At 57.3% G+C, this 27,936-nt stretch overlaps 3 protein-coding genes across 7 annotated transcripts in view; all 3 read right to left on the bottom strand.

Annotated features, from left to right (window-relative positions):
* Positions 1-179: 179 nt before the first annotated feature.
* Positions 180-3,551, bottom strand: LOC147415287 (PHD finger protein 13-like). Of its 2 annotated transcripts, XM_086468412.1 has the most exons (6): positions 3,527-3,551; positions 3,402-3,478; positions 1,684-1,776; positions 881-1,499; positions 516-551; positions 180-406 (listed from the first exon to the last, which is right to left on the bottom strand). In XM_086468412.1, exons 1-6 carry the CDS (start codon positions 3,549-3,551, stop codon positions 180-182), a joined length of 1,077 nt encoding a protein of 358 aa, XP_086324538.1. The 2 variants fall into 2 exon arrangements, with proteins under 2 accessions (XP_086324538.1, XP_086324537.1); XM_086468411.1 differs by having other exon boundaries at positions 516-554; positions 3,402-3,551.
* A 1,108-nt stretch (positions 3,552-4,659) lies between these two features.
* On the bottom strand, positions 4,660-15,235 carry ABCF3 (ATP binding cassette subfamily F member 3). Of its 3 annotated transcripts, none has more exons than XM_086468734.1 (21): positions 15,163-15,235; positions 14,776-14,923; positions 14,612-14,698; positions 14,204-14,249; positions 12,479-12,576; positions 12,240-12,362; positions 11,702-11,968; positions 11,415-11,495; positions 10,833-10,892; positions 10,441-10,497; positions 10,210-10,232; positions 9,509-9,564; positions 9,166-9,366; positions 8,919-8,995; positions 8,636-8,680; positions 8,159-8,291; positions 7,451-7,539; positions 7,156-7,247; positions 6,419-6,551; positions 5,960-6,047; positions 4,660-5,197 (listed from the first exon to the last, which is right to left on the bottom strand). In XM_086468734.1, exons 1-21 carry the CDS (start codon positions 15,233-15,235, stop codon positions 5,039-5,041), a joined length of 2,136 nt encoding a protein of 711 aa, XP_086324860.1. In that variant the 3' UTR covers positions 4,660-5,038. The 3 variants fall into 3 exon arrangements, with proteins under 3 accessions (XP_086324860.1, XP_086324859.1, XP_086324862.1); XM_086468733.1 differs by having other exon boundaries at positions 14,204-14,259; positions 14,619-14,698; XM_086468736.1 differs by lacking the exons at positions 14,204-14,249; positions 14,612-14,698; positions 14,776-14,923; positions 15,163-15,235 and adding an exon at positions 13,506-13,528.
* Positions 15,236-15,799: 564 nt separating this feature from the next.
* The window catches only part of AP2M1 (adaptor related protein complex 2 subunit mu 1), a 30,907-nt gene continuing 18,770 nt past the window's right edge, over positions 15,800-27,936 (bottom strand). Inside the window, exons 4-12 of one of the 2 annotated variants that reach the window (XM_086468639.1) lie at positions 26,759-26,841; positions 23,126-23,131; positions 22,447-22,582; positions 22,209-22,350; positions 19,752-19,871; positions 19,107-19,242; positions 18,287-18,384; positions 18,026-18,137; positions 15,800-16,923 (exon numbers count right to left, since the gene is read on the bottom strand). In XM_086468639.1, coding sequence (XP_086324765.1) covers positions 16,789-16,923; positions 18,026-18,137; positions 18,287-18,384; positions 19,107-19,242; positions 19,752-19,871; positions 22,209-22,350; positions 22,447-22,582; positions 23,126-23,131; positions 26,759-26,841 — 968 coding nt within the window. In that variant the 3' untranslated portion in view covers positions 15,800-16,788. The remainder of the gene's footprint in view (positions 16,924-18,025; positions 18,138-18,286; positions 18,385-19,106; positions 19,243-19,751; positions 19,872-22,208; positions 22,351-22,446; positions 22,583-23,125; positions 23,132-26,758; positions 26,842-27,936) is intronic. The other variant, XM_086468638.1, reaches the window with a different exon arrangement.

Raw genomic sequence — 27,936 nt, 5'->3', positions numbered from 1 at the left:
ACGCAATCCCCAGGGAGGACACACGTGGCTGCTTCCAGGAGCCAGAAGTGCAAGGGGGACAGTCCAGCGCCGTGGCCCAGCCCCTCCCCTGCCGTTACTGTGCATTGATTGTCTAGCCAAACCGGGCTACAGTCTTCAGCTCAAAAAGGGGACCCCGGCCTCCCTGCTCTGGAGGAGCTTCAGTCACAGAAGCGCTTGCGGGGCACCGTCCGAGCTCGGTTCGAGCGGCGAATCTCCTGCTTGGCGTCACGGCATCGCTGGCAGATGAAAACCTCAGGCACGTTGGATTTGCGGATCTTGGCACAAGAGAGGTGGATCCAGGTCGCGCATTCGTTACATTCGATCATGGGCCTCCCCGCAAAGGGCTTGAGGCAGAAGCAGGTGATCAGATCCCAGGCATCATCGTCTGGTCAGGGAGAGAGACACGGATCAGAAACTGCCTTAGCAGCGGCAGGTCCGGCTGTGGCCAGGCCCGCCAGTTCCACTGGGATTAAATGGGACAGCCCCCCACTCACCTTCTGCTTTGGTGTTGGGAGCTGCTGCAAATTCGACTGCTAAAGTTGCAAAAGGGCAAGGAGAAAAAAAAAGAGAAACAAATAAAGACCAGATGAGCAAGGTGGCCCTACACCCCGCTTCAGACATGTTTCAGGTCTGTACCATTGCTCTGCAGCACAGAGCTACCAAAGGGCAGGCCAGCTCCCTGCCCGCCACTCTTCAGTCCTCCCAGCTCCCAAAGGTACGGACTCCCCTTGCTGGGAGAGGCTTGGGCCACTGAGAAGCCCCCCCTGCAGCCAACACGGGTGGCTCCAGCTGAGGGAGGGACAATATTTGGCACCAGCAACAGCACAGCAGGGCCCTCTGCGCTCCCTCGGACACTCACCACTAAGCTGGGAGCTCCCTCTGCTCGCATCTTCCCCTTCGCTTTGGTCCAAGCTACTACAAGAACCGGGGCTTTTCCTCCCTCCGGAGCAGGGGTCGTGCTCCTTTAGCTGAGGATCATCTCCTGCTGGCTTCTCTGTCCCCTGCGCTCCGTGCATCCAGTCCTTCTCCTCCTTCATCAGCTCCTCCAGGAGGGAGTTGGCCTGGGGGTCCCCAGCTGGGTTGAGGGAAGGCTCCAAGAGCTGCTCTTCCACAGGAGCCACCTGTCCCTCCAGCGCAGCAGCCAGCTCCTTCACCCCGTCCCGCTCTGCCCCAAAGCCCTTCCCAGCGCTCAGCGGCACCCGCTTCTCCACCTCCTGCTCCAAAATGAGTTTCTTTGCTGGTGGTTTCTTCCGTTTGGTTTGCTGGGGCCGCACATCGTAGAAGCTGCTGGGGAAGGCAGGGCAGCTCACGAGCAGGCTGTTGTCCACAGCCCCCCTGGCCACGGGGTTCCTGCTGCTCCCGTTGTCCGTCAGAACGTGGTAGTCGGAGGAGTGGGACGAGGCCCAGCTATCGCTGTCCTGAGTGCTCCCCGTGCTGTTTTGGGGACTCATGCTGCCGCCGTGGGTCCAAGGCTCATTCTGCAAGAAGGCAAGACACAGGACTAGCATGGGAGTGTGCAGCGCAAATATGCAGGGTAAGGAGGAAGGGGCTGGGGACAGAGAACGACTCTCCAGGCAAAGAATTAGGAGCTGTGTCTGCACAAGTCAGGGAGCCCAGAGGATCCAGTCTTTTTATAGACAAACACCCCTCAAGCCCGCTTACCTCTTCAGGGTAGGGGATGTAGCCTGCGTAGGCCAAAACGAAGGTGCAGAACTGGTTGAAATCCTCCACGGTTCTCTGTCGTTTCTGCAATGGCTGCAACAAACACCATGCATTGATTAAACTCCCTGGACATCCCTACCCGAGCGGAATATCACAATACCCCTACCCGAGCCAAGTATCGCTACAGACCCCGGGAGGCAGCCCTGGACCGCCAGGCAGTTATACAAGTACGTAATATTTTGGTCTCCCAAACATCCATCCTTGCCATAGCCCACCTGCATCATCCAGCTCGACAGATGCAGCCCTTCCCTTTAAAAAGCCAGATCACAGGGTGGGACGGGACACGGCGGAGGGGGGACGGGGGACGGCGGGGACGGGGAACGGGACACGCAATGACGACGCGACGGGACACCCAGAAAGCGCAGCACTGCCTGGCAGAGCGTGAGTCAGAGGCTCGGGAGCCCCAGTGCCTGATTCGAGGCCAGAGGGAGAAGGCGCCGGGGTCGGGAGGGTGCCCGGCGATTTGGGCTTCCCCGGGTGCTCCCGGGTCAGCAGGAAGAGCCCGGGGCCGCTCGGGACAAGATCCCGGGGACGGAGCGCCGGGGACCCGCGGCCCTGGGTGCGGGACCGCGGGGAAGGGCCTGGAGTCCGCGGCGGAGCCAGCCCCGCGCCGGCGCCCCCCGCGCCGGGGGTGGAAGAACAGACGCCCCCCCCCCCCCCCCCCCCCGGCTCCGCCGCCGGCTCCGGGGACCGAGAGGAGGCCCGGGGGCCGGGCTGCACAGCTCCCCCGCGGGAAGGCAGCCGGGGCCCACCGGGGAGGGGAGGGGGCGGCCCCCCCGGCGCCGCCCGTCCCCGCGCCGGGCACCTGATGGCTCCCAAGATGGCGCCGCACTCCCGGTCCTGCCCCGACCGGCCGCCGGGGCGGGGGGTGGGGGGGGTACGACCCCACGCCCGCACACGGACACCCCCTGCACGAGCAACACCCGCACCGCTGCGGGACCACCTCCCCCCCCCCCCCCCCAGCCCCGGAACCGGCGAAAACCAGCCCCCCCTCCCCCCGCCCCGTTCACACGCGCCCCAGCACCCCCGCAGCCCCCAGCCCGCCCCGGCACGCACACACCGCGGCGCGACCCGGCCACGCAGGTCCCCGGCCGCGCCGCCGCCCCCCCACGGGCCCCGCGTGTCGCCGCCGCGTCCCCCGCCCCATCCCCCGCCCGTGCCCACAGCCGCCCCCCGAGGGCTCCTCGCACACGCACAGAGCCGCCCCCCCCCCCCCCCGAGCCCTCCCACACACACAGAGCCGCCCCCCCCCCGCGCAGACACACAACAGCCCCCCCGAGCGCGCACACACACGCACACGCACAGAGCCAGCCCCCCCCTCCCCCCAGCCCTCCCAAACCTCCCTCAGGGACACCCCCCGGCACACAGCGCCCTCCCGCGAAGCCCTCGACACACGATATCCCCCCCCCCCCGCACACACACGACTTCCCCGGCGTAAAAACCCGCGACCCCCCCCCCGCACACGCAGACATACGCGACCCCCCTTCCCCCCTCCCGCGCGCACACACACACTCACTCACAGACGACCGACCACACCACCCCACCCCCCCCCCCCGCGGGGGCACCCCCGTATCCCGTGGCGGCCCTGGGTACCCGCACACAGCGAACACTCTCCCCCCCCCCCCCCCCCCCCCATCCGCCGCCGCCGCCCCGCTCACCTCCTCGAGCACGGGGGATCCGGGGCTGGGCACGGGGCTGCTCCCCGCCGAGCGCGACCCGCCGCGGGGGAACGGTCCTCCGGGGGTGGTTGGGGGGGTGGGGGCGGCAGCCCCGCGCCCCTCACCCGCCGCCTCCCCACCGGCGCTCATACCGCCCTGCCCTGCCCTGCCCTGCCCGGTGCGGTGGGTGCCCGCCGCCGGTCGGAGCGAGGCTCGAGCGCCGCCCCGGCCGCAGGGGCGGGACCACCTGGTGGCGGGGAAGGCGGGGGCGGGGCCTCGTGCCGGCCGCCCCGGTGGGAGGCGGAGGCGGTGGCGGCGGCGGGGGGTTGGTGTCTGCCTCAACCGGCGCGGGGGCGACGGACAGGGCCGGCCCGCCTCCCGCCTCGCACAGCCCCGGGGCGCCGAGTGCCACCGGCACCGGGACACCCGCCGTGCGCCGGGGCTGGCCACGCCGGCAACCCCTCGCCCCCCGCCACCGTGTCCCCACCCGCCTTCCCCGGGCTGCCAGCCCCCCCCCCCCCCCGCTGCTCTGCCCCCGCCTACCCTCAGGCCCCCAAAACCACAACCGGATCCAGCACCCGCCAGAGCTGACACCCATCCCCGGCCTCGCCCCCCGCTCCGTGCCCCCCCCCCCCCCCCCCCCGAGGTGACCCGCGGCTCCCAGGAGCCCGGCGGGACATGGCAGAGCCCCGCACAACCCACCCCGCGGACCGGCCTCCCCCGCACAGCAGAGTTGCCATTTAATTTAGCAAGACCCATCTGCAAAGCATCTCCCACCGCCCCCGTAGCAGCAGGACACCCGCACCTCCCCCAAATTCAGGCCCCCCCAAGAAAAGAGAGCACTGCACCCACTGCGTCCTGGGTTTATTTACACTCTGTGCAGTCGGGCAGGGAGGGGTGCCAGGCAGCCCCCCTCAGCGCAGCCCCCCCAGGGCCAGTTTGAAAGGAACGGCAGGCAGCGAGGCGAAGTGGCACCGGCAGCGGGGCAGGGACAGGAGCAGGGAGCGGGGCCCAGGCCGAGCCGGGCTCTGGCTCCCCCGGCACTACGAACGCAAGCGAACCCCAACTTCCAGGGGCTGGGGGGGGGGAGGGGGAGAAGAGGCAGGGGTCACTTTTAGCAGCAAAGGCCTCATTTCCCTCCAGGGTGGCAGAGGGGATGGTGGCATGTGATGGAGCCGGACTAGTGTTCAGCCAGTTAAACAAACAAAACAAAAAAAAAAAAAAGAAAAAAAAAGAAAAAGGCAGAGTGGGAGGCAAAGAAACATAGAGAACAGCTCCTCTCCTGCCCTCCAGAGCATGGAGTTAAACCGGGGGAGTCAGGACACGGTATCTCTTTTCCTCCTCTCGGCAGAGCAGCAGCTCCAGGCACAGCCTTTCCAGTGTGCCCAGTGCCAGGCACAGCCCCAGCTGGCACCAGAGCCCCCGGCATGCTCCACAGCACCGGGCTCCTGCTCCCTCGCTGTCCTTCCGCCCGGCCCCGGGAGGGGAGAGCAGTTCAGGTGGCAGTTTGATGGCATGGCTGACGGTCCATGCGGGCAGCAGCGTCCCTCGGCGCTCTGCCAGGCACAGTTGGGATGGATGCCGAGGCGGCCGAGCTTCGTGCTCCAGCCCCCGGCGCAGTCCGGCTCCCACCTCCCTTATAGGAAACCCTCCTTCCGGAACTGCTCCTTCAGGATGTCTCTGTATTGGTCGAAGCCGCCCTCGATGCGGGTCACGGTGGCGTTCTCGCACACCCACAGCTCCTGGCACACCAGGCGGATGAAGCGCTCGTCGTGGGACACCAGAATTACACCACCCTGCCAACACATAAGGGAGGGAAAAAAAGGGAATTCAGCGGACCACAACCCAGGGCCCAGCATTGGTGGCATGGAGATCCCGTGTCCCTGTCCAGCCTGTGCCCAGGATTTCAGGTTTCCATCCGCTCCACGGAAAACCGAGCGATACTTCACTGGCAGGGACCTAATCCCAGCTTTCCCTTCCTTCAGGGGGACAGACAGATCACATACGGAGGAGGCAAGTGCAGGGTTTGTTACTGGCTCTCCAGATGTCTGACAACTTCGAGGATGGAGATTCCAGGTGGAGTCGATGACAGTCAAAAGGTGGCTGGGGAAGGCCCCAAGCAAACCTCAGCTAAGCTTTTCTTTCACAGGAAAACTGCCCCAACCTGAGCACCCTACAAACCAGTGAGAACCAGGTTGATCGCAGTGGTATCTGGAGGCTCAGCCTTTGGAGATCAGCCATAAAACATGCCTACGGAATATCCAAGCGGTCCCAAGGCAGGGCTGAGTGCCACACGCAGCACACAAGAAGTCACAGGGTTCAGGTGACTGGTCACGATGGGGGACAAGGTGCTCTCTGGTCTCCTGCTGCCCGTAGCCAAAGCCAGCAAGCGAAATAAACTACCACGATCGACAGCTAAGGCAGAAACATCACTGACTTCCCAAATTCTGTCCTGGACTTGAAGCCACCACTGGTATTTGACCATCCACCTCTGGCTGCGATAGCAAGTAACTTGAGCTGGAGGCTCCAGGAAGCAGATCTTGGCAAGGGAACCTTACCCGGAACTTATTGAGTGCTTTTGCCAGTGCTTCGATGGTCTCCATGTCCAGGTGATTTGTCGGCTCATCCAGGACGTAGAAGTTTGGACTGGAAGAGAAGACAGCTCTGAGCATGCACTGGAACAGGCGCAGGCTGGGTCTGCACCCTGTCGCACCGCAGCGACCTCCACCAGGCTGCTGCTTTGGCCTCTTAGACCCACAGCCATCAGCACATGCCTGGCCCCAAGATACGTGCTGCCCAGCTCCAGGAACACCTCTTACCCCCGTGAGCCCAAAGCAGTAGAAGAAAGCCACCTGCCTCCTTCCATGCAGTCCCCCCAGGGTGACAACCCCCCTCCCCACAAAGGATGAGGCTTCCACAGAGCAGCAGAAAGTCCCTGGACGCCCACCTTCCTCCTGGTGAAGGAGGCTCTGGGGATGGAGCCGTGCAAAAACTAACAGCATCTGGGAGAAAATTACCAGGACATCGTCATCTGGGCAAAGGCCACGCGACTCTTCTGACCTCCAGACAGGCTGGCCACGGGTCGCACGGCCAGCTCCCCCGAGACGCCGTAGCTCCCCAGCTGATGCCGGTACTCCTCCTCCGTCTTCCCTGTAGGAGCATGTCACAACACAGCTATGGCACACCCGGCGTGACACAGGGCCCTCAGCGCCGGGCGCTCGGTGGGCGCCGTGGCTGGGCAGCCTGTGCCAGACCACCACGGCGGGGGGAGGAACTCAGCAGCCGCTTCTTGGCAATTCCCTCCCAAGCAGGGGGTTTGCAGGGAAAACCTGACTGACACAATCAAGCCAGGGGCCGCAGGGCTGGGGACTGGCATCAGGTGATGCTGCCCCCAATTCCCCGTCACCGCATTAGGTGATGTCAAGCGGCGGAGAAGGGAGCCAGAGGTTTTGGCAGCTGGGAAAGGGAGAGCTGGTGCTCATTCTGTGCCCAGCAGGAAAGTGGGTCATCTGCCCCCAAAACCTGGCCGCTGTGGAGCACCAGCCTGAGGTCAGCAGACTGCTAGCTATCCCTGCATGTCGTGGCTGGTGTCCTCAACTTGGCTGGACATGGGGAGTTAACCCAGAGCAGAGCATCCCCTAAGTGCTGACGTGCCAGAGCCTTCCACCCAGGGGCACGGAACAAATCGGCGCTGCTCCATGCGCGGCAAAGGAGACCTCAATGGCCCAGATCTCCTGGGATCTCCAAAACTCACCTGGGAACTTTCTTGCCAGTAACTCTACAGCGCTGATGTTCAAGTCTAGTTGATCCACATGGTGTTGGCTGAAATAACCGATCTTTAGGTTTCTGCAGAATGAGAAGAGAGACCGGGAGCTGGTACCAGGCCCTGCAGCCAGGGCGCTCGCAGCTGCAGCTACAGGAAGGCGGGGCATATGCGTGGGTGTGCAGAACCCAACCCCATCACTCAGGCAGCCATCACTCCAAAGCACAGCCCAGAAACCCTCCAGCTGCACCACTCCTCCCAGTCCCCCGGAGCCCTTGCTAGGTACCTGTGAGCATGTCTGATCCCTCTGACTGGTGCCAGCTCCCCCATTAAGATCTTTAGCATGGTTGACTTGCCAGCTCCGTTCTCCCCAACCTAGAGAAACAGCAGCAGCATTGGAGAATGTGAAACCCATGAAGGTACTTCGGAGAGGGGGGCAGTGATCAGGGAATTTCAGCTCTCACGGATGACTGCAGCGGAGGGGGGCAGGACGAGAGTCTAACCAGTGACCCCAGCTACCTGCAAACTGCATTTCTATCCCTGAGAGCAGCACAGGCAGCAGCGCTAGATGTTCCCTCCCCAGCCTTCGAGCCTAAGGGTTATGTGGTCCCAGCCTCATTCGCAAGCACATGGCGTCTCTCTGCTGCCCCATCCAATGTCACAGGAGCCCCCACTACTGCTGCTGTTGGCAGTTACAAAGAAGACAGACCCAGTCTCTTCTCAGAGGTGTCCAGTGAAAGGACAAAGGGCAACAGGCACAAGTCACAAATTCTAACTGTTATTAGGAAAAACGTTCCAATGTTCTTCAAAATGAGGATGAGCAAATGCCGCAATGGGACCCAGGGGAATGGGAGAAACAGTTCTCCATGGGGATATCCAGATTTCAACTGGACAAGGGCCTGAGCAACCTGACCTAACATCAAAGCTGGCCCTGCTTTGAGCAGGGACCTCCCAAGGTCCCTCGTAGCCACCGTTACTCTGCAATCCCACATACCACACAGATGCGGGACTCCAGGTCAGCAGAGACGGACAGGGAACGGAAGATGTAGTGACTTGGGTCGTAATAGAAGTCTACTTCATCTAGCTGCAGGATTGGCGGGGAGAACTTCTCAAAGCCATCGGGGAACCTGGGAAGGCAGGAAGAGGTGAGAGATGGCCAGGAACTTCAGAGACCCGGCTCCCAGCTCCCCAGACAACCTCTGCAACACCCCCCCCCCTCCCAAGTGGCAAGGCGGGCTCCCTGCCATGCAGAGCCTCTGGGAAGGATGGTCACAAGAAGGGGACACAGATCTGCAGCCTTGGCCCCAGGAGGGAACCCAGCCTGAATGCGGGGGCCCGTCTGGGCTCCCTGTCAGAGTAAGGCTGGCCCGCAGGAAGGGGTGGTTGTCCCAGCTGGGAAAGGACCCAGGAGGAGCTCATGTCAGAAACGGAGCCAGGCACCCTCCAAAGCAAGGGCTCAGGGGACACTTACTTCATGATCACCTCAGACTCCTTGTCCACAGGTTTCAGGTCTGGCCTGCAAGAAGAGGAGACACATAAGCAAAGGTGCTTTGCATTGGGGGTCTGATCCTACACCAGAAGCCCAGATAGTCTTCAGCTCTGTGACACCTCATCCTAGCCAAAGCCTCTGGACCAGAAACACAGCACCCAAAGCCCAAACCACTCCCATCTCTCCCAGGCACCCTGGGAACCTCTTTCTTCCCACAAGCACCGCCCCTTCCCCACCTCCAGAGAGGAGCAGGACAGGCACTCACAGCTTCTCCAACAGCTTGAGCTTGCTCTGCACTTGGGACGCCCGGTTGGCATTGTAACGAAAGCGGTCGATGAAAACCTGGAAGACAGAAAAGCATCAGAGAACCCTAGGTCCCCTTCAGCCCCAGCCACCCCGCTCTGCTGCCAAACCTCCTGCAACACCACAGCCATATCCGTGGGTCTAGAAGCACCAAGAAAGGGACAAGGGTGGGAGAAGAGTGCCCCAGCACTACTGGCTTCTTCCAGTACCTGGATGTGCTCGCGGTACTGCTGCTGGGCTTCGTACTCTCGCTGCTGGTTCTTCAGCCGCTCCTCCTTGATCTTCATGAAGTTCTCAAAGTCCCCGCGGTAGGTGTCCAGCCGCTGTGAGTGCAGGTGGATGATGTCTGTGGCCACCACATTCAGGAAGTTCCTGTCGTGGGACACCACCAGGATGGTCGACTGCCAGGTCTGGAGGAGACAGCGAGAGGGAGGCCTGAACATCATCAAGCCAGAGCACAGGGCTTGGTCCCACCACCCAGTGAGGTGAGACGCCAGCCTGGAGGATGTTTCCATCCCTCGCCCTGTCTCGTGGCTTCCCACCACCCCCTACCTGCAGGTAGGTCTCCAGCCACAAAATGGCCCTCACGTCCAGCATGTTCGTTGGCTCTGAGAGAAGGGAAAGCGGCAGTGAGGTCAGGAGGGATAAGGATGGCTGGATCACGCTTTTTTACACAGGGAAGGCTAGCAATCAGCATCGTGGAGGAAGAGACCCTGCGTGGGGACCTTCCCCCCACAGCTGAGGGGACTCATGCGCGTAGGGTGTGATGGGGTGTGGGCACAGGGGGCCAAGGCTCAGTCAGGGACATTCCTCCCACTCCATACCAGTACCCAGACCCTGATGCCCAGCAGCAGCATCTTGCCCAGACCCCCCACCCAAGGAGGGCACCTCCTAGCCCCAGGGTCACCCCCTGTGGTGAAGGGACTTCCCCCTCCCAGCTCGGGCTGGCAGCCAGGGTGCATCAGAGGGACAGGCGAGGGCAAGGGACGGCTTGGGGCAGGATGACACGCAGACCCCACGGGTGGGGCACGGGGCAGCGCTGTGCTGAGCGCAGTGAAAGGGCCACCCGAGCAGACGTCCCACACCACCGGCAGCTCTGCCCGCTGTGCCAGGGGAGCACCAGCAGCCCTGCCAGTCCAGCCCCGTCACGCAGGGCTATTTTGAGCAGGCAGCTAAAGGCCATGGCGCGTCCCCAGCAAGGGCACACGCAGGCCCAGCAGCGGTGTCGGAGGGGACTCGCACTATCAACTTACCATCCAGCAGAAGAAGATCTGGCCTAGGAAAAGCAAGACACGGGTATCAGAAGCAAAAAGAGCACAGGGTCAGCGCAGAGCACATTTCACCACTCACACAGAGCTGCAAAGCCTCCAACGCTCCCCACCAAGAGAGCCTGAGTCGAGAGGACCCCCAGGCAGCACCCCTGCACCTCGCAGCACAGACAGTAAGGAGGGTTAACCCCGTAGCACCAAGGCCTGGACACCAACCTGGCAAACAGGGCTCTGGCTAAGGCGAGTCTCATTCTCCAGCCTCCGGAAAACTCTCTGAGGAGAGAAGAGGTTGCAGAGAGGGGTCGCTGTTTAATGCACAACAACTCTGTGTTTGCCTGCCTGCCCCCCCCCGCGGCCCTTTCGGCTCTGCTGTCACCCAGAGATGGCTTGTCCCTGCAGAGATCTCGGGCAGAGCACAAGATCCGTGGTCCAGCAGGCAGGTGGCTTGGCACCCCCAGGCAGGAGACCACATCGGATGGGCATGAACAGACCCTCGCTCTCTCACAGGGCTCCCACCCCTTACAGCCAGAGCAGTGCCTGGGGGCTTGCTAGGAACAACGTCTCCCCAGACCCATTTCTGTCTCGATGCCCAGAGCTTGGAAACTTACTTGGTTGTCTGTTGTTGCATCTTTGCATTAAAGCCCAGCCCAGCAAGAATGACGGACGCCCTGGAGAAAAGGGGAGAGAACTGGAATCAAGCTACAGCATCCAATGGCAGAGAACAGTCCAAGGTCTCGGACCCACAGCCATCAAGGGGACTCTGCTGCATGTTTAAAGCCATTCCGGCCCAGGAAAACTTTCTGCACATCCAAGAGCAGCGCTTGGCTGGGAAATGCAGCCCAGCAGGGCACAGCATCCACATAAAGTCCCAGGAGATTTGCAAAAAGTTTGCAGCTCTTTGGCCAGGAAGAGAGTCACCACCACCAACAGCCCAGAACCTGGGGAGGTCCAAGAAGAGCAGCAGCAACAATGCAAGCCATTTGGGGAAAAAAAAAATACCTCCGGCTTCAGGGGGGAAGCTTGACTATTTCTAACCCAGCAGAGCTGAGACAGAAGAGACAAGAAGAGCAGCAGGGAGAGCCCCCTGTCCCCACACGCTGGATACCAGGGTTACAGCATCACCCCTCCATGCCCCAAACCACTGCCCAGCTCTGGCCATGCCAACAGCGGTGCCCACAGGGCCGTCTTACCTCGCTGGGGCCTTGTCTGCCTCAATCTCCTCCAGCTTCGCATAGATTTCCGATAGCCTGGCACCTTCTGTCCCTTCTCCCCTGGGGCAGGACAAAGAGGAGTGTGTGGGACTGACCAGGGACAGGGTCTGAGTGCTGGGGGAGGCTGATCTCCCCAAGCAGGACTAAGGTGGGCAAGATGTAGCCCAGCCCTGCCAGAGCCCTTCATTTGAAGGGACAAACCTCAGAACAAGACCTCGTGGTCAAGAGGCCGCAGAAGGGCTGGAAACCCAACGGCGACATCTCACCTGCCAGCATTAACCTTGGCCGTCAGCTCCCTCTCCTCCCGCAGCAGGCTCTCACGAGTGGTGTCGCACTCCAGGACACTCTGCAGCGCCGGCGTCTCGTCCCCCGCCACCTCCTGCTCCACGTGGAGGATGCTGATGTGCGAGGGGATGCGCAGGCTCCGGCTGGCAATCATCTTCAGCAGCGTGGTCTTCCCCAGCCCGTTCCTGCCCACCAGACCGTAGCGCCGTCCAAACGCCAGGTTCAGGTCTGCTCCCGCCAGTAGAACACTAAAGCAAGAGAACAGGCAGGTGCCTGGTCAGATTGTCCCACGGAGAGGGAGATAATTGACAGCCACCTGCCCCCAGCATATTTCAGGCTGTGCTGGAGCCAAGCAACCATCACGACTTCTGCCCAAAGCCAACAAGGTCAGGGCCCACCTTGCTTTCTGATCTTTCCCCACACCCTCTGTAATTTCTCAACCGCTCTTCAATCCAGTCTCAACCCGCCGTGGTCCAAAACCCCAGCCAGGATCTGTCCCACCTCCCCACGGGCACTCACCGCTCACCGAAGGACACGTCGAAGTTCTCGATGCGCACGTCATACGACTTGTTCTTGCCTGACGACTCCATGCGAGTCTCCTTCTTGCTGGCAGCTTGGCTGGCAGATGCCTCCTCAAGGACCCTGCAGGCAGGCAGAAGACAGAGAAGGGGACTCAACAGGCAAGCTCTGGTACAGCCAGATCCCAGCCACGCTCAGCAGAACAGGATGGGGGTGTTTGAGGCGCCCTCCGTACTCACAGAGGGCCAGATGACTTCAGGGAATCCCGCTCCATCCTCTTGTCCTGCTTGGCTTTCAGCCGGGCTTCCGCCTTCTCCAGTTTCTTGGCATTCACCATCTGGGGCACAAAACAGAGAGTTTAAAGAAGGGAAAGCATCTTCAGCAAAAGCCCCAAAAGCTCAACTCCAGGAGAAAAGAGATCAGTCAACCCCTCACACCTGGAAGGAAGGGAGGGAGGACAGGGAAACTGGGACAGGTTCAAGCACATTTTGAGGAAGGTAATCAGGCCAGGAAGTCATGTCAGTCCTAAATCAAAGGCTCACACACAACAGTTCTGCCTCAACAAGGCAAAGGGTTTGGCTGACCCTAACTCATGGCCAGATTCTGTAGCTCCAGGGACCTGAGTCAGCCAAGTCACTTCAACAGCAGCAACCCGTTATCCCAGTGCCTCCTCTGCTACACCCTGCACCCACTCTCGCCCTGGACTGTGAGATGTTTCCCTTCCCGGCACGTTAAACTTTAGCCAGTTTGGAACAAACTCAGCTTACACAGTGGATCAATCACGACAGAGACAAAAAGCATTTAATTAAACCTGAAGGCAAGAAGGAGCCAAATATTTTAACCTGGCCTCTGAGCTTGGCCAGGCTCTCAGCCCACTCCAGCTTATTCCTGCATCAAGTCAAATATTTGCAGCTGACCAAGAACATTCCTAGATATTTCTAGGCAACTCTGCGGCCACTGGAGCACATTACAGACCTGCATGCTAGACTGAAGAGCATCTTGTTACTGGAGCTGTGGCCCCGTACCTACAGACAGACTGAGTCACTCTGTAAACTGTATCGAGCTCCCTGAATCTCCCAGTAAGACCCGTCCTCCAACACTTGAGAGGCCTCCCAAGGCCTTCTCTGAATCGTCTCCAATTTTCCTGAAGATCCTTTCTGAGTTGTGGGCATGAGAGGCAGAGAGCGAACCCAGCAGCAACAACTCCGGTGCCAAAACCAGCAACAGCAATATCTTTTGCTTTGCAGATGCACAACCACACCTCACCCGTACTCGAACTTTGGCACATCCAATGCAGAGGGCAAGCCAGGTCACTCCTGAGCAGCTACGCCTTTCATCGGTACAGATGTTCTGATGTCCTCCAGGTCGCGGAGCATATAACTGCTTCCAAACTTCTCTGCTCCTGCTCTTGTTTCTCAAACCATGACAACCCACAGCCATTTCTAGAGCTGGGCTTACAACCTCCCCGCAGCGGCTCTCTGGAAAACAGCTGCTCCCTGCTCACTCCCCACCTGTAACATCCCAACATCTAACCGTTATCCAGGATTTTATCTCTCACTGAACACGGCAAGATGTCATCCCGGTACATCCTATTTTCTCCATCAAAGGCTTTGCTGTGGAAGCTGAAGGTCCTTGTCAAATCACAGAAGCTGCACTCTGAGCAGCACCATTGCATCACTCACTCTTTAAAGCTCATTAGGAAATCACAGCAAATCAGATCTTGTCAAATCAACACGCCATTAACTCCTGTTGAGGCTCTTTATCAGACTAAGGTCAAGAGTTTCCCAAATTACAGTGAACCTGACAAGGAAGAGCAGTTGTGTCCCTAACCAGTACGTCTGCCTGCCCTGGCTGCTCTCCGAAGGCGAGGTGACCGGAGCAGGGCAGGGCACCTGCAGCCCCACGTGTCAGTTGCCCCCGCCATGTCTGCTGGCTTATGAACGAGGGCACGGCCCCCCACTTACCGAGCTCTGGCCTCTCTTCAGCAGCAGCCCCGGCAGCAGGTCCACGCTGGCATCTGCTGCAATAAGACGGTTGGGCCGGTGAGAACGTGCTCCGGGGAGGCTCCGCAAAGTGCTGCCTTAATGGCTGCCCGCGACCAGGCACGACTGTTCCCTCTCCCACCAGGGTGAGGGGACCAAAGGTGGCCCCTCTCCCGCCACCCCGGCCTATCCTGTGGGCACAACTCAGCAGCAGGAAGAGAAAGAGGGGTGCACCCACGGACGGGAGCCCGAGGCGGGCAGAGGCCACCCCTCCCGGAGGTCAGGCGTGTGCACACTCAACGCCCCGAGCCTGTCCCCGCCGCCGGCACCCCGACGGCAGGGTGGGAGCCGCGGGGGTGACACATGCGGCTGGGGGTCCCCCGCGGGCACCACTCACCATATCCATCAGTGATCTGGGAGAGCTGGATGGGTGAGTCCAGCAGTACCTGGCTGCAGCGCTGGGCCCGGCCCTCGTCCCTGCGGGAGAGGAGGAGGAGGGTGAGGCGGGTGTGAGGGCGGGCGGGGGCCGGGGCCGGGGCGGGGGCGGCCCTTACAGCTGCAGGGTGTTGAAGAGGCGCTGGCAGATCTCCCGGATGGCGCCCTCGTCCTTGGCGTCCTGCGACACCTCCCGCAGCAGCTCCCCCACCGCCTCCACCAGCTCGTCCACCGACTCGAAGTCCGCCCCGCTGCCGTGCAGGATCCCTGCGGGCACACGGCGCCGGCGCTGCACACCCCTCCGCTCGCGCGCTGTCGCGACGGACGGCCGCGTGTCGCGATGCGGCCGACAGGTGGCACCCGCTCGCTCCCCCCTGCCCCGCCGCCTGTCGCGATTCGGCGCGCGGCCGCCTGTCGCGACAGCGGGGGGGGGTGTGTGTGTGTGTGTGTCGCGACATGCGTCGGGCCGAGAGGCCGAGCTGCGGGGGGAGGCGGGCACCGCTCACCGGTCACGTAAGCGAAGACCTCGCCGTCCAGGTCGGGGAACTCACTGCGCAGGATGTCGGCGCACGACGCCATGGCAGAGCCGCAGCGGGGCCCGGCCGCGGCGCGGCCCGGTGCCGCCGCACGGAGCCCGGCACCGCGGCAGAGGCGGAAGGGAAGGCGCGGGCGCGGGGGCTGCCGGGAAGGAGGCGGGCGGCCGCCATGCGCACGGTGGCCGCCGGGAAGTGGAGTCTGGGCCGGTGCGCGCATGCGCCGGGCGGGAGCCCCCGCCGCCACGTGCAGTCAGCGGGGCCGGTGCCGCGGCGGGCGGGCGGGGGGGAGGAGCGGCCGCGGCCCCTCGGCTGCCGGGACAAACGGGAAAGGCCTGGGGCCGGCGGCTGCTGCTGCGCCCCGGCAATAAGCCACGCAGGGTCGCTCCGGGCAGGCTCAGCCGCGGGAGGGCAGCCCAGCCCCGGGGCACAGCCCGGAGCACCCTCCTTCCCCCGGGGAGCCGCGGCAGCCGCTGGGCTGGAGCGGGGGCACTGCTGGAGAGAAGAGCGCGGCTCGTCCTTTCACCTCCTTGCCCGGCAGCCCCGGGCTGGGGAAGCAACACCAGCCCTGAGGCACTTGCTCTCGCCCCCCACAGCAGCACAGGCAGCCTTCTCCGTTCTACATACTTTATTAGATCGAGCGCTGGACAAATCACAAAGTGTACAAAATGGAGACCACACTACCAGAAGCAGGATTGTGGGTAGCAGCAGCATTCCTACGGCCCAGAAGCGTTTGGTAGAAGTCTGGAGAGGGCAGGCTGGGGCAGGGGGCTCTTACTGCCAACTGCATTTTTAGATTCCCCGAGGACAGACCCTGTTCACAGCCTGACAGAGCTCAGCTGACCTGCACGCCCTGGGACAGAGGGGCCACATTTCCAATTTGGTTGGAAAGGACAGACTGGCTCGAGCCAGCAGTGGGTAGGGTAAGTGCTCTTAGGACCTGAAATGCTGTGCCACCCACATACACACCAGCAAGAGCCTAACCCTCATCCTTTTTTTGGTCACAAACCTTCCCACGGCAGGACTCTATACTGACGACTTTGCAAGAAATAGAAGGTGGCGGTGAGATCTCGTGAGCCCACCATCTCCTCTGGGGGAGGCCTGACAAACTCACCACCCCAGGCATCTCGGACTGGCCAGCAACATCTACCACAACAGCAATAGCTAGTACAGAAGCCAGGGTAACTTCAACTCAGATTTGTCCAGTCTATGTTTAGGTCTATTCTACGAGTACATATGCACAAGAACTTCAAAAATACTAGGATATGATGCAAGTAGTGAGACACCAACAGAAGAGGAGTTTAATGGCGGACGTTCCCTAGAAAGATCACGAGAGGATGGGAGTTAGACTAGCCCTTCCCCACCCTGGGACGGGGAGCAGGAGGCTGACTGCACCCCTGGGCGCGACTGGGTTCTGAACTTCAGCTGCAGCGTGGGTGGTAACCGAGCACGGGCAGGCGAGTCCGCTCCCAAGGTGAGCCACAGGGTCTTTCGATCTGCGTAGAGGGGCCAGGCAGATGCTTTCTCTGAATGTAGTTGAAGACTGAGGAGAGGCGGAGGATGGCTTGGAGAAGAGGGAGCCCCACCAGCCTGCTGGGGCTAGCATCTGGTCTCGTAGATCCCGCTCCTGCCGATGTACCTCACCCATTTTATCACATCGTGGTCACTGTAGTTCAGCTTTGGCTCAAAGACTTTCAGGTAGCGCACCTTCAGCCCAGAGGGTGCAAACGGGACCTGTTGAGAAAGGGAAAGGCAACAGAGGGTGTTGGAACAGGGGGGCAAAGCCGCTCGCCACACCCAGGGGGGCAAAGCCGCTCGCCACACCCAGGGGGGCAAAGCCGCTCGCCACACCCAGGGGGGCAAAGCCGCTCGCCACACCCAGGGGGGCAAAGCCGCTCGCCACACCCAGGGGGGCAAAGCCGCTCGCCACACCCAGGGGGGCAAAGCCGCTCGCCACACCCAGGGGGGCAAAGCCGCTCGCCACACCCAGGGGGGCAAAGCCGCTCGCCACACCCAGGGGGGCAAAGCCGCTCGCCACACCCAGGGGGGCAAAGCCGCTCGCCACACCCAGGGGGGCAAAGCCGCTCGCCACACCCAGGGGGGCAAAGCCGCTCGCCACACCCAGGGGGGCAAAGCCGCTCGCCACACCCAGGGGGGCAAAGCCGCTCGCCACACCCAGGGGGGCAAAGCCGCTCGCCACACCCAGGGGGGCAAAGCCGCTCGCCACACCCAGGGGGGCAAAGCCGCTCGCCACACCCAGGGGGGCAAAGCCGCTCGCCACACCCAGGGGGGCAAAGCCGCTCGCCACACCCAGGGGGGCAAAGCCGCTCGCCACACCCAGGGGGGCAAAGCCGCTCGCCACACCCAGGGGGGCAAAGCCGCTCGCCACACCCAGGGGGGCAAAGCCGCTCGCCACACCCAGGGGGGCAAAGCCGCTCGCCACACCCAGGGGGGCAAAGCCGCTCGCCACACCCAGGGGGGCAAAGCCGCTCGCCACACCCAGGGGGGCAAAGCCGCTCGCCACACCCAGGGGGGCAAAGCCGCTCGCCACACCCAAATGCCAGAGGACCCCTGGGCTACGCATCTAGAAATGGACACCAAGAGCCACTGTTCCCTTCCCAACTCCCTGCCCACACAGTGACAGACTCTAGTGGCTTTAAGGGCAGTTTTCTTCCATGAGCTTTGTCACTTGGCTGGCCTGGCGTTAGGAAGAGTCACATGTCAGCTTGGGACAGGGAGCACTCCAGCTTGTGCAACACCCATGACGGCAGAAGGGAACGGACTGATAAAGCTTCTCTAAGGCTAGCCGCACCCTGGCAGGCAGACAGGGACTAACCTCAAAGTTCATGGAGATAGGGGGCCGAGCCCACTTCTTCTTGTCATTGGTGGGCAGCAGTTCAATCTCCGCGCTGATCTGGGATTCCTTCATTCCAGCCATACGCTTTATCCTATCGGAGAAGGCCCAGAAGTGAGCAGGTGCTAGAGTTTATTCTCCCCTTCACTAGAGGGGTGGCTCAGGGCAGACAGGAGCACGAAACAGACTCTGCCTCCCCGAGCCTTGCCCCTGCAGCACCCCAAACCCAATGCACTCACTTACTTCCAGACAATGGCATTCTCACTGGCCTTGTACTTTGCCTTCCCTTTCATACAGATGACTTGCACTCCACTGGTATTGAGGGGCGTGGGGATCCGGACCTGGAAGGGAAGAGCCTGGTGAGCAGGGGCAAGGAGACTGCGGCCTGAGCATGCTGTGCAGTCTCAGGGGAAGACCACCTGTCCCGGACCCCTTGGTCTTCTCTAGCCCATCTCAGGGCCCAGAGAACATCAGCTACCACAAGGCATCCTAGGCTAGCTCTCCACTGTCTGGCTTTGAAGTAAAGGTTCAAACACATTTTCAGAATCAGCCAGTGAGGAACAGGGCAGAGCTCTCCAGTTCGGGCTGCAGGAAACCTGGCTAGTGTCGGGCAGATGAGCTCAGGAAGGATGCCAGGCTGGCCAGGGAGGTCTGCCTGCACCAGGCTCTAGAGAGCCCAGCCTTGCAGCAGTAAGCCTTTCCCAGAAGCAGACTAAGCTGCAAAGCCGCCCTTAACCTGCCTGCTGCCTGTCTGACATGCCACCAGATCACGCAAACAGAAGAATATTAACTTCTCCCAGTTGCCAAGACATTAATAGAAGAGTTGCTGCAGGGAATGAGGCCTCTGCCAAGGCAGGTGTGCAACTGAAAACAACTTCCACCTCCCCACTCTACAGCAGTTCCCTTCCACAGCACAGCAGCACCAAACATCTGCAGGGCATTCAGTTCACTCTCTTAGTCCTGTACAAGCTTGAGGATTCATCTGTGAGGACTACGCAGCAGGGATCATAAAGTAGAGCCACAGTTCCCAGGCACAAGAGACCATAGGTTTTTATTCTCTTACCTCTATCTTCTGGGCCAGCAAGGAAGGTTTGAAATTTGACTTGATCACAACCTTCACTTCCAGTTTGGTCCGACCCACCTCCCGCACCAGTGGGATCACACGGAAGGGAAGGATAATGTCCTTAGTGGTTCGGTATCTGCAGGGACGGAAACAACAGCGAACTCTGAGGAGGAGTTAACTTCCATACAGTCTCAAATTGTACCACCTTCCTAGAAAGACAGCCTCTGCACACAGGGAACAGCTCAGAAACATCAGCCAGAAAGGGAGCCATCCCAGAAGGAAGCACCAGTAAGATCTGTGCTGCTGTAGGGCAGTGATGTTTCTTGAGTCCCAAGTTTTGTATCTGGTTCCCTACCAATGGCCCTGTTTAAGGACACCAGTCTTAAGCATTAAAAAGCCAGATACAAGCTAAAGGGTAAGGAAACCCACACCCAACACTACGGCTGTGGCAAAGAGAACCATGCAGCTTGGCTTCTACATTTGTATCAGAATGATCCGTGGGACACCCTACAGATCCCACTCTAACAAGAAGGCAAGTGTGTATTTGTTAGGTGCTCAAGGGCTGCACGTCTGCCTGAGAGCAGCAACACTACAGCAGCAGCAAGCCGATGCCAACACCAGCCTGTTCATCCGCCACCACAGTACCTCATGAGCTCAAACTCTCCGTCTGGCGGAATGAAGCTGATGCTCCTCTCAGAATCAAACTTGCTGAGCCTCACGCACTGGTGGAAAGTGCAGTCGTCGATGGCGATTGACTGTTTGCCACTAAAAACACAAGACACACAGTTGAGCAAGTACAAGCTGCAGCCGTGGTATCTCGGTGCAGTCAAAGTCTGCCCAGGCAGAAACTACTCTACAGAGCATGTTGCCATCGCAGGTGTCCAGGAAATGGGGAGGCAGGGAGAGACCGAGGGGACAGCAGCCTCTTGGCTCAGATTTTCCTTGTTTCACCACCACCACAATCTTATTTCAGGAAGCTTGTTTGAAAGAACTCTCTCCCCAAAGAGAAGAGAGATTAGAGGAGCACCCTTCTGTCATAGCCAGCAACACAACACTTGGGTCTGCCTGCCAGCCGCACCTCAGTACTGCAAGGCAACTCTGCTAGCCCAAGTCTTCTCGCAGCACAAAGTAGAGAAAACACTTTCCTGTCCACAAAGCTATCCCACTGCCACACAGCCAGGAGATACCAGGTTCAGGGTCTTCCTGTTCAGAAATCTCTTCACAGCTGTTGATTTCCACACTGCTAGCAGGCGGTTTGATTCTGAACCAATTTGCCAAAGACCACAATATTATGCCATAAAAGTTTGTAACTCACTTCTAAAAGTCTCCACAGCTGCCACCTGTCCATCTAGGTGCACTAGCCTAACCTGCCAGCACTGAGCTTGGGCTGGGCTCTAGTCTCCAAGAATACCTTCCTTGCTACAGATCTTGAGGTCAGCCAAGAACTCTCAGCTCCCAAGAGGGGCCAGAAAATGGGAAGGCAGTGGCAACAGAGGTGGCAGCAGTGTTGAGAAGGTGCAGCAGTGTAGCACTGTGATATCTAGGCTGCCTCCGCTCCTGGGAGCAACAGGACAACCATGCAAGTGTGCTGAGATAACCACTACAGGCAGGTTCAGCTGCCCTAGGAACCACCGTTACCTGCACAAACGGGAAGCTGACTGACCCCAGGCTGACTGGCTGTTTCATTACACAACCCAGCGGTGCAGCCTGTGCTTCATAAGTAGGAGTTAGTCTTTAACTTGTTGCCCAGATGAAAGCCAATGTTAGCTGACTAGTTCCTGTTCCTTTGAAAACTGCTGGAAAATCCCTGGTGCCTAGCACTACTCCAGGTCTCAGGCAGTATTGCTCAAAGTTTGGCGTTGCCACATGCTAGATGCCAAAAAGCAACTGACAGCAGCTGTCCCTTTTGGTCACCTCATAACTAAATGCTTCTGGAGTGGAACATCCTGCCCACTGGAGAGCCACAACTAGGGAGAACCACCTAGCAAGAGTCCCTGTCCATTTTTGTAACTCGAAAAATAGCACATTTACAGGCAAAGGCACCCACAGCACAGCAGCTCTGGGACAGTGTTACTGACTCTCCAGAGGCCTACGCAGATGACATTTTCACTAGAGTATATCCCTACTGGCAGCCACCTGAGGTTCATCCATTTTACTAGCTAGATTCATGTATAGGAAAGATGGCTTGAAAGGTGACAGTGGAGTGATAGCTCTTGGCTTGGTTCTGAGAGAAAAGGCAAACAGCAGCTCAGCTCTGTCTGCAGGAACCACCATGGAAAGTGTCTGAGATCCAAGTTACATGCACAAGTCACACAAAGCAAGAGACAAGGGGAGAGCAGAGCGCACACATAGCTGAAGCAGATTATCTACCTTCCCAATTCACTGGGGGTCAGCAAAAAAAAAAAAAACAAACACAACACAAAAAAAACCCCAAACAACCAAGAGAAACACAGTTGCAAATGGTTAGTGAGAGAAAAGTGGCAGCTCCTTTGCTTTTATCTCTTCACCCACAGCAGGAAGGCTGGAAAAGGCCTAAGCCCTGTTTTCAGCTTCAGTGTGGGTACTGACTGAGGCGCAGCTGGGAAAGAAGGTAGCTGGGCTCCCGGAAGGGATGAGCCTCCAATCCACACGGCCACTGACCACCTGTATGTCAGCAGTAGGGGCTCACCCAGTGTTAGTCTGTCAGCTGTCCTAGTTGGTGTGAACAGCCCAGGTCGAGCAGGCTATGGTCAGAGGGGTTCCTTCACTGTTCCTTGGGAGCACTACTACTGTATCCTATGAATAAGAGTCTCTGCACTGACTAGAACTGCTAGAGACACAAGTTCTGGGAAAATCCATCTTGGGGAAGTGTTTCCAGCTGCAAGAACTCCACACACAACACTGTTTGAATCTTAATACTTGAAGAGCTGTAGAGAAGTCCTCTGTATTGAAGCCCCCAGGCTGGTAGCTCATGTGACAACTGACCTACCCAGAGGAGAGTTGGCAGTAACATCTGAAGGGAAGAAAAGATGAGCTTTGTCCGTCAGATCAGAAAAGCTATCGAGTGCTGCCCTTTCATAAGAGTCCCTGGTGGCAAGTGGCTTTTACCCCAGTGCCTCTTACCTTTTCCCCGTTTCATCCGCAGTCCCTTTGCCCTGTTTTTCAATGACAATCTTGTCATTCATGCCGAACTTGCACTCTGGCATTCCACTCAGGTAACTCTTCATCACCACTCTGCCAGAGACATGGGCACTCAAAACCTGACCTGGTGTAGAGAGGAATGCAGTTCAGAACACTCAGTAAGTCTCCACTCACAAACCTTAAAGCGGAGAAGGATGCCAGCTCAACACCTCCTACTTACCCTGCGGGGACATCAAGAGATTCACACTCTCCAGCACATCAAGAAAGAGTTCATTACGACGATATTTGATCCCTTCACGTCTCCATCCAATCTGTCCAGTCACCTGGCTGGTGATCTGGGACTGCTCTTCCTTAGTCTGAAGGGAAGAAATGACATCTTAGACCACTAGATAAAATCAAAGACTAAGAAACCTTGCTCTAAACTCAAGAGCAACTGCTTACCATTTATTACACGCTACTGGTTTTGACACTTAGATATGGGTGCCGTCACACCCCGCCATGATTTGGTCATTCTCCCATCAATAGAGACAATCCTGTGTCTAACTAAAAATGGAACGTAACAACAGTGGGAAAGGTTCTTCCATTTTGTTAGCTGGTCCCTTTGGCTACATCTAGGTGCAGGGAGGCACTGGCTCCACCAATGACACTCAAATCATGTCTCAGACTGTCACATCAACCCATGTTAAGCAGAGCAGCAGCTGACAGGCCAGGCCACACCCTTATCCAACATGAGGGCCCTAGGGCCACAAGACAGCTAGTCCCCAAAGACTGCTTCTTAATGACTTCAGTCATTAAAGTAATGTTCCAAAACTAACCTAACATGCGTCTAACAGAATCCAGACTCTAAGCCTCCTGTAAGCACTAAGGGCTGGGCTGAGAAGCACGGGGAGGTTTCCTACCTGATGCTACAGGCGGGGTCCAGTCACACGCAGGAAGTCAAGAAGTAGATGTATAGCAGCAAGTGTGGTGCACACGGGGTTAACAGGCAAGCAGGTCAATAGCAAGAAAAGGGAGGAAGGGAGAAAGAAGCAGGTTAGGCTTAAGGCTACCTCAGGACAGGAACAAAGCAGGCCAGCTCATCATTAATTAGGTAGCTAATTAGCACAAACAAGATGAGGGGCTTTGACCTTTAGCTCCCTTCAGAAAGCCCAGCACTCCTAGCAGCTACATGGCTTTTCAGACTTGGCCCATTATGCACCACCCAAATACTAGGCAGACCAGAGGGAGTGACAGAGTGGCCAAATACCACTCCCAGTAGTGTTCCTACGCAGAGCAGACTCCTCACGCTGCTGTTCCTAAAGCAAGCCCTGGGTGTTTCCCATGGCACAGATGCCCAGACTATGGGAAGAACCAGGCACCCAGCACTGCAGACACTTAAGTCTGGGTCCTGTATGAAGTTACATCCTTGTTAATTCTGCCTCTTCCACCGCAACAACTGCACAACACAGAAGTGGGTCCTGCCGCAGCAGCCTTGCACTGGGCCCACAGGGTGGCAGTACATGATCTCAGCTTTAAACCAGCAGTGGGTTGGTTTCACACACGCTCTTACCACAGACAAGGGCACTCCTTGAGCAAGCAGAGTCGTTATCGCAACATCTGAGAGACAAGAGATTTATAGTCCCCTGGGAACTGCCTAGGTAAGTGCTCAATGCAGGAAAAAGTACCTCCCTTGTCTGTCCCACAAAAAAAGCCTCTTTATCTGCCTTGTTCAGTGCTTTGTTCAGGCTTAAGAGGAATGAGAGGCACACGTAGATATAGTATCCAGTTCTCTGGCTTCCACAGGGACACTGGTCATGTGCTGACATTTCCACCTCCTGCAACAGCATCAGTGCTGTGAACCTCTCTACTGGCCAGTATAGAAAGGGACTCGATGGATCTGGAAGCAGATGCCTGGGGAGTGCTGAAGCTGAGACCACCCAGGAGCATGAGTGTTCCCTAAGGGAGGGACTGGAGGCACCTGGGTCTGAAATTTCTCAGGACTGGGAGCTTCCCAGAGCTGAACAAGTAAGTCAGCTAAAATGGGACAAGAATATCCAACTTTCTGTACTCAGTTGCCAGCACGTTGACTAGGTTAAAGGCATACAGCTACCAGCAGGTTTCCTGGGCTCTTGCAGCTAGTGACACCCCTCTCCTCACCTTCAGTAAGTAACACTAGCACTTAGCACTAAAGTACGTCTAAGGTTTGGGAAAATGCTGTAACTAAGAATTGACCAACTCACACTCACAGAACGCATGTGGAAGGGAAGAAAATGAGAGCATTCATCTAGTTAATGAAGTCTGGAAAGATGCAGACAGGATCTGAAGAGTGAGAACTGAGTACACAGAGCACAGCTCCACGCTGACAGCAGGTTTAGCCTCTGCTGGAGAAAGATACATGAGCCAATGCCTGCACCAGTCCTGCTATTTGAGTAGTGGGCTACTCCACAGGTAGGGACTAGAAGTGAAACCATGTTGCACAGCAGCACCTTTTTAAACCTGTGTGCCACATCATCCCGTTCCCAGAGCACAGAGGTACTTCCCTTGGCTAGCAACACAGCCATACCAGACCCACTTTCAAAAGAAAAAAAAGCAGATCTTGTATTCCAAGAGCACCAGTCCTGAAAAGACCACTACAGCCACACAGGGTGGGCACTCAGAGCACAGCAGCTCAGTGTGCCTCCAATCTTCCACTGGGAACAAAATCAAAAAGTTGAGTCTGGAAAGTCTGGCATAACTCTGTATTTTGCTCCTTCAGTTCAGCAGGACACAAGCCCAAGCAAAGCACCATGAGGAACTAAGCAGGGATAAGGGAACACAGATGACAGGCCACCCAGTCCCAGATTTTGGTCTGAGGTACCTGCCAGAAGTTGGCTGTAAGTGAAGGAGGATTTGGAGTCTGTACCGGAGTAGAGAGCAGACAAGGAAATATGGCAAGTACGGTATCAATTGCTGCCCTTGCCCTACTGTGCTCAGAAAGGATTACTTCTGCTTTCTGAACTGGGCTGCACAAAATTCCAACACATAGCAGAATAACTGCTTACTTATGTAAAGCTGAAGTCCAAACTCCTCTCTGTAAAGGATGGGCTAAGCCTGCTGTTGAACGAAGCAAGATGCTGTGACAGTGGATTGCACACAAACAGCATAAGAGTTTGTTAAAACAGACAAAAGCAAAAAAAAGCACTAGGGAAGGAAGTGAGGGTGGTGGTTAGTTTTGAGTTTTCCTAGGAACAGGAGCTGACTCAGCTATCTTGAGTGCTGATTGCCCAAAATGTCAGACTGCAGAAGGCCACAGTGATTTACACTAGGGCTCGGGACAAAGGACTGAGACCGGATGCGCTCACATCTGGCCACCGATACACGCATGGCCTCTTGCAAAACACTGTTTGCTGTTCTAGCAGGAAATACATTGCTCAGGGGCAGCTTCTCTCTCACCTCCTCCTTGAGAGATGCGGCTAGTCTTGCTACTAGTAGATTAGAAGTTTAAATAGGAGTTCCTAGGAAGTCAGTGCCGATGAACAGATTTGAAACAGAGCCTCCAGAGGCTTTGACCTCTGCTTATCCTAGACAAGAACAGCTGCCAGGCAAGCTCTTGTTTAACACTTTGCTATCTCTGCTGCAGATAGCTTCAGTACAAACTGCCTCCAGCTTTTTTCCGACTCACCTGCTACACAGGGGAGAGGACTGAGTTTTAGGTTAAGTCCTCATTACGAGTTGCACAGCTGTGTTAGAGGGACAAGGTAAGCAATATTCCTTGGGGACAGGAGAAACAGTGACTATAACAGTCCTTTTGTTTCAAAGGTTGAGCATGAACTGTCCAAAATGGGAAGCCTAGTCGAGGGCCATAGGCTGGAACAGGATTAGAGCTAGTTTATAACACATTCCCAAGAACAGGCCAATTTAAGTGCCTTTTTCTCCAGGTGCCCTTTATCTTCTACCTCCATGTAAACTGCTGCAAGGTTTAATACCATGCCAAATGCAAAGTAGAAATTCTCATCTCTAACACGAGGAAGTTCAGGCTGTAGTGATGCTGATCGCAAAGGCATTACAGGCAGCGACAGAACAGCATCAGCTTCCTGACTGACAGCAAAATTCACAAGGCTGAAAAATATTTCATTATAAAGCAGGCATGAAAACCTGACAGCAAAAAGCACTGAAGGCTACTGGAGAACAGACCTGTTCAGCGAGATTCACACACAGAAGAGCTATTTCTGGTTTAACAGGTAAATTTAATTTATCCTCTGTCAGAGGCCAACACAAAGCAGAGCCTGAAGCCAGCAATCATTTACATGCAAGAGGCTGGCATTATCCTAGCTCAGGGCCCTTCCTCCCACATCTTATCATGCACCAGAGAACATGAGGTCACACAAGCACAGAGACACCTAGAACAAGATGCCACTGAGCTACATCCCTGCCAGGGTGTTCTCCATCTACTCAGGCACCTCTACTCCACACAGCTCCAATTGTTAGCTGGTAATTAAGACCATAGTTTTTTGAGCAGACTTGCAGAAAATGAACCAGCAGAGCAGTGCTGTACTCCAAATCCCTCTTGTTACCTGACTCTTGATGCCTTGCTGAGTGATGAAGGTCTTCAGGGCCCCTGTTTCAGAGTTCTGAGGATAGCCAAAGTCCAGGATTTCTACAGAAGGGGTAAAAGATGGTTAGTTCAGAGTTGCCAGGTATAAACACGCCAGCCATTCCTATAAAGACAGAGCCAATGAGTGCACAGACACTGCTTACATATCAAATTTCTGGGTAAGTTGCTGCAGCATTCCTTACCAAGAAAAAAGAAACAGCCTAGCTAAACTGACTTCCTAGTGCAATATTTTGGAAAGGAGGGGTGATGGAAAGCTGTCCAACTGATGAATCTGTTGGGTTTTAAATACAACTGCACTTCAGGACTAAATATCAACTAGTCTCATCTCGTGCACGGGGCACACTGAGGAGTTTTTCCAAAAGCATCCAATGGACAATAAAGAGGGTTTATCCAATAAACAGAACAATCTATCTTCACAGTATTTTCTTTAGGTTTTGAATTTCTTATGAAGATGTAATAAAAATCAAAACCTAAAAAAAAAAATAAACAGCAGAGTAGTGGCACTGCAGGATGATCAGTGTGGGAGAGAAACAGATGTTAACTACAGACAGCTAGTGCACTTAACACCCACTCCCCTCAAAGACGAAGGGAACAACCCACAAGGGATCTAGAGGGGAGAGAAGACTTCGCTGGCAGGTTTTGATCTAACTGCGCCTACTAGGAGGCAGCAGTGACTGACCAAAGCAGAGAAACAGCAGTCTCTATCTGCTCAGAGGGAACAGAGAAACTATCAGTCGCTGTGACCCCTGGATAAGAATCCCAGGACACACACGTGTGGTGCCTTGTCTGGAAAACAAATTGAAGCATAACCAATACAAAGTGCTCGTGTTATGCGAAACACGGACAGCTCAAGGGCAATCTCCACAGGCAGGCTGATATCACGAGCATCAGAAGGGACACTGTAATATTATTATTCCGTAGAGAAATTTAGAGCTGTATCACTAGGGGAGGTAGGGCTGGGACAGAGCAGGTTGGGTTTTATTGATTTCCTTCTGTCTCAGAACTGCCCCCAAGACAGAGCTCAAGATTGGCAACCAACTGCAGCCTGGGGTGACTACTACTACACAGTGCTAGAGCCACCTGGGCACTAGCTGGGATGGCTGGCCTTAGAGGTACTAATGATAGCCCTCTTTATGT

The sequence above is a fragment of the Leptosomus discolor genome, chromosome 7, assembly GCF_034619465.1.
Source record: "Leptosomus discolor isolate bLepDis1 chromosome 7, bLepDis1.hap2, whole genome shotgun sequence".
NCBI lineage: Eukaryota > Metazoa > Chordata > Aves > Leptosomiformes > Leptosomidae > Leptosomus > Leptosomus discolor.
Note: the sequence above shows the minus strand (reverse complement) of the source record. Positions and strands in the feature narration are given on the sequence as shown.